Source organism: Eriocheir sinensis, chromosome 70 (assembly GCF_024679095.1).
Source record: "Eriocheir sinensis breed Jianghai 21 chromosome 70, ASM2467909v1, whole genome shotgun sequence".
NCBI classification, from domain to species: Eukaryota; Metazoa; Arthropoda; class Malacostraca; order Decapoda; family Varunidae; genus Eriocheir; species Eriocheir sinensis.
Genome location: NC_066578.1, coordinates 6,313,427 through 6,318,374, shown reverse-complemented (window position 1 = coordinate 6,318,374; position 4,948 = coordinate 6,313,427). Strand labels below are relative to the sequence as shown.

The window sequence follows — 4,948 nt, the reverse complement described above, 5'->3', positions numbered from 1 at the left end:
TGTTTTTTGTGTGCTTTATGGAATTGTTTTCAGTCAGTGTCTTTAAGCTAGGTTTCTTTGTTTTATCTATTCACTGCTTGAGTTGTTCCCGGATATTTTCTTTTTTTTTGGTAGATGCATCCCTTGTGATACCGTACCACACATTAATAGTATGTAAATGCAATATCAATAAATATCAATAAAATATCTGTCTATCTATCTATCTATCTACTTGTGGAGGGATTCTAACACAGCAGTAAGCTATCCGAGGTGCCAAGTAGTTATTATGTAAACGCTGCAGCGACTTCCTCCCTATTATTCACAATATGGGATCTGTGTAATATCAGAAACGGCTTTAGCGTTACAAGCGTCACTATGTTGCATCCACGTCTACAATAACACGCTGCAGTAGTATCGATGATAATACGTCCTGGCCGCGTGTGGGCGATCAGACAGCCGTTAGGATACGCAAGGAAGTTGATGCAAGACATTTTATATATGCCCGTGCGAAGTGTTTTCCAAGACAAGAAATAATTATGTTTTCATCATTATCGCCCAACTACTGATGTAAAAAATTAATTGGAGAATGCATTTTATTTCTGAAGTCCAACACAAACTTTTATTTACCTGTTTGATGAGTTATGAGTGATGAAAAGCGTTTTTTTTTATGAAAATTACTTTTTAAGGGAAGGTCAGTCTCGGACAGCGGCGCAGAATTAGAAAGTTTGGTCCCTGAACGAGTAAGCGGCAAGGGGGCGCGGCTCCCACACGCCTGAACGTGTCAGCGATGACTTGATTTTATTCTGCCTAACTAATGAAGTGCTGAAGCAGCACGCCAGGCGCTGAACTCATGATGCAAGGGCGCGCGTCAGGGTACGGGGCGGACGGCGTGTCAAGGCCCGCCACATAACAGCACGCGGCGCCACGACCGTCACGACTCCTTGCAGTAGACAAGGTTCCTCGAGGAAGAAAAATATATTTTAAAATGGTAAAAAAGAAAAAAAAAAATAGTAATGATATCTCAGATTTTTTTTCATCTCTGGATACATTTACGGTATTTTGCACGGAGGACTGTAATTTTCCATTGCTTGAGGCGAGGCCAAACGGATCGGGGGGAAGGCTGCCACCCCGCCCCACCCCGCTCCCAAGGCGCCGCCTTACTCTCACGCCTTGACCCCGCTCTTGCTTTGTTCTGTTGTTCGTGTTTGTTCCGCCAGGCTCAGGACAGGCCCAGGGCACCGGCCAGCAGCAACACCAGGGGGGGGAGGAGGGGGGGCTGCTAGGTGCTGCAGGTAAAAATCAGGTACACGTCGGTGCCAGCAATGAGCAGCCTCCCCTCGAGGGGTCGTCAAGACAAACAAGGCGGTGCCAACAGCCAGCGGTGCGGCGCGCGTGACTCCCTAATGCTACAAGCTTCGTGCCTCGCCACGACACCTTGCGTGAGGAAAGCTTGCAGCCTGGCGCCGAGGACGCGTGCGTGCTCCCGCACGTGCCAGGGTCACGAGGAAGTGTGCGTTGCATTACCATTAACGTGGTGTCGCCGGTGGGTGTGGTCAGGCTCGGCAGCGGCGGCGATATATAGGTGGAGGCGGCGACTCCGGCACCAAACACCTGCACCACAGCGTCCGAAGCAGCCATGAGGGTCTGGGTGAGTGTGGCCGATGTGCCCTGAGCATTTTCCTCAATCTCATTCCTTTTCAGCGAATCCTAAGAGTAGTCTCAAGTCTTGATAATATCCAACAGCAGGCAGATGCCAAGCTGCTAGACAGACTACACGGTCAGCTTTCCCTCTCATGTCTCCTCCCTCCCCAGGTCATCGTTCTGTTGGCTGCCGCGGTGGCGGCAGAGCTACACAAGCGTGAGGCGGAGCCTGAGCCTGAGGCGAAGGCAGACCCTGGGTACGGCCTGGGCGGCATCGGCTTGGGCGGTATCGGTCATGGCGGCATCGGCCTGGGCGGTATCGGTCACGGCGGCATCGGCCTGGGTGGTATCGGTCACGGCGGAATCGGCCTGGGCGGTATCGGCCATGGCGGCGGCTATGGCGGCAAAGTCAGCGTCAGCTACGGCATCCCCAAGTACAGCGTCAGCTACGGCATCCCCAGGTACAGCGTCAGCTACGGCCACGGCTACGGCTACCCCTCCTACGGCTACGGCTCCTACGGCTACGGGCACTCCCTGCACAAGCGTGAGGCGGAGGCTGATCCCGAGGCTAAGCCCGAGGCGAAGCCCGAGGCGAAGCCCGAGGCAGACCCCGGCTACCTCGGCCTGGGCCACGGCATCGGCGGCATCGGCGGCATCGGCCACGGCATCGGCGGCATCGGCCACGGCATCGGCGGCATCGGCCACGGCATCGGCGGCATCGGCCACGGCATCGGCCACGGTATCGGCGGCATCGGGCACATCGGCGGCGTCGCCCACAAGACCAGCTACAGTGTGAGCTACGGCATCCCCACCTACAGCGTCAGCTACGGCTACGGCTACCCCTCCTACGGCTATGGCTCCTACGGGTACGGGCACTCCCACTACAAACGGGCGGCTGGCCCTGAGCCTGGCTACACGGGAGGACACAGATACCGCAGCTACTACCACTAGGCCGGCAGAGACGACCATGTCCAGCCCGCGCCGACAAGATCTCCAGCGGCGGACTGCAACGCCGCCGCCTGACCTTCGCATCTTCACCTCGCCGGGGAGGCCGTCGAGGAACTCTGCGGCAGACACGCTGCGTGGCCACGGCTGCCTCCCTGCACCTTCCCTCACACTGACCCTCGATCGAACCCAACCAGTCTAACATTCACCCCTTAGGAGTAGTCATGCTAACACTTGTACCCAAGTTTATACAGTTGACAAATACAAGCAGTCCTGGAAAAGAATACAAGTATCTCGCTCCTCAATGTGATTCATGAGCAACGCAGTGTTGTTCTCTCTATCTCTGTCTCTGTCTGTTTTTGTTTCTGTTTCTCTTTCTTTTTTCTTTCTTCTTTTCTTTCTGCTTTTTTTCTTCTTTTTTTCTCTTTTTTTCTTTTCTTTTCTTTTCCTTTCTTTTCTTTGTCTTTGTCTCTGTCTGTCTGTCTGTGTCGTTTCTCTCTCTCTCTCTCTCTCTCTCTCTCTCTCTCTCCCCACTGCTCTTGGGCCAATATTACTCAATTTCTACTGACAAACATCGATATGACCGAATCAAAGACTTCGTTGCATATTTCACTAAAAAAATAAGATAGCTCTGTGTGTGTGTGTGTGTGTGTGTGTGTGTGTGTGTCTTTTTACAGTAAAGGAGGCGGCTCAAGGGCAAAATAATATTAAAAAAAAAGCTCCCTGGCGCTGCTCCTGGAAATAGTTGACAGAGTAGCCGAAAGAGTGTCAGAACCGGTTGGAGCGGTGTCCTGATCCTCCCCTCTTGAAAGCGTCTGAAATAGGAGGAAACAACGGTCTCATTCAAGGTGGCATACACACGTTCAAAGCGAGCAAGTGACGCTGTTAACATCTGCGATCGTAACTGATGGACGAATATATACAGTAATGACTTGATGAGACTAGTAACATACACTCTCTATCTTCTATCGGTATTTCCACGCTGACTGCTCTTCTGAACTTCCCTCATGCAAGAGTTAACCAGCATCTTCACTCTTTCATCCTTCATCTGTATTTCCTCCTGCCTACGATTTGAACTCTTTCAAGAGGAGGTCTCCTCCTGTATTTGATCTTCCTTTTTTTTTTTATTATTGTTTTTTGTTGTAAAAAAAAAAAAAAAAAAAGTGAATCTACAGCATGAGACAATACCGTATGCTCAAAATTGCTCATGTAGTTTGTCATTGATTGCCAAGGGAGATTGAACTGAGCGCCTCGGATAAGCTGCCCTTGCTGCTACAGTGGCTGAGTGGTAGCGGGTTCGAATCCCCACGCTACCACCTCGGATTTTTCAGTCACCGTCGAGTGGCTTAAAACTACCCACATACTGTCCTGAAGACCACCCACCTACCCGGACTCTAGAGGAAACCGTCCAAGTGAATCAAGAAGGAGTTCCGGGGGGCAGCATGAGCCAAGAGAAGATGGCGCCACTATAAACACTTGCCTGCGCCGTGACGGGCTGGGGCCGACTACCATCCAGACCCCTCAAGAGAGCCTACCGGCGCTATAGGTGTTCACGTAAAAAAAAAAAAGGAGAAGGAGCCAGAGAGAAGGAGCTAATCTAACCCTGATGGATATAATGAGACTAACATTACGAGAAAGTTAGAAAATGGAATGGTTACCCAGGAAGTCTGACCTGTGGGTGAAGCTCCTCTGAATGGGAGATATGGCAAATGGTGTGAGGTACTAGATAGATAGAGTAGAATGTATATTAATGAGACTGACATTACGAGAAAGTTAAAGAATGGAATGATTACCCAGGAAGTCTGACTCGTGGGTGAAGCTCCTTTGAATGGGAGATATGGCAAATGGTGTGAGGTACTAGATAGATAGAGTAGAATGTATGCAACACGTTACGCCCCAAACACTCTGCTCTATCTACCAGTGTCTTATAATGGGAGACATGCGCTGCTCTCTCTATACATTGGTCTTCTAAAAGGATAGAGATTCACGCCCCTAAATGATAGTCGAAATAAATGATTAGTCCATGTTGCTGGAGTCCCATGTCACGGAAAATATGTTGCTGTGTCTGAAGTTTAATAATCGAGTTTAATATTTGACTTGTAACGTTAAATAAAAGTTGTTTGATATTTATGCATACACAAAAACTGAAAAAGAGAGAGAGAGAGAGAGAGAGAGAGAGAGAGAGAGAGAGAGAGAGAGAGAGAGAGAGAGAGAGAGAGAGAGAGAGAGAGAGAGAGAGAGAATAAATAGTTCACGTATATATTCTGTTCTGGCAAAACAACTCAGTATAACACTATGACATGCTAGAGAAAATAATCTTGACAAATAAATAGAGTTGTACCTTTAGTGTACATCATATAAAGACGCTAAAATAGTCATGCAT

The 4,948-nt window shown here is 49.6% G+C and overlaps 1 protein-coding gene across 1 annotated transcript; it reads left to right on the top strand.

Annotated features, from left to right (window-relative positions):
* The first annotated feature begins 1,484 nt into the window (after positions 1–1,484).
* Positions 1,485–2,868, top strand: LOC126988662 (prisilkin-39-like). The gene is made up of 2 exons (XM_050847019.1): positions 1,485–1,627; positions 1,792–2,868. The coding sequence occupies exons 1-2, from the start codon at positions 1,616–1,618 to the stop codon at positions 2,569–2,571; spliced, it is 792 nt and encodes a 263-aa protein (XP_050702976.1). The 5' UTR covers positions 1,485–1,615; the 3' UTR covers positions 2,572–2,868.
* Positions 2,869–4,948: the final 2,080 nt, after the last annotated feature.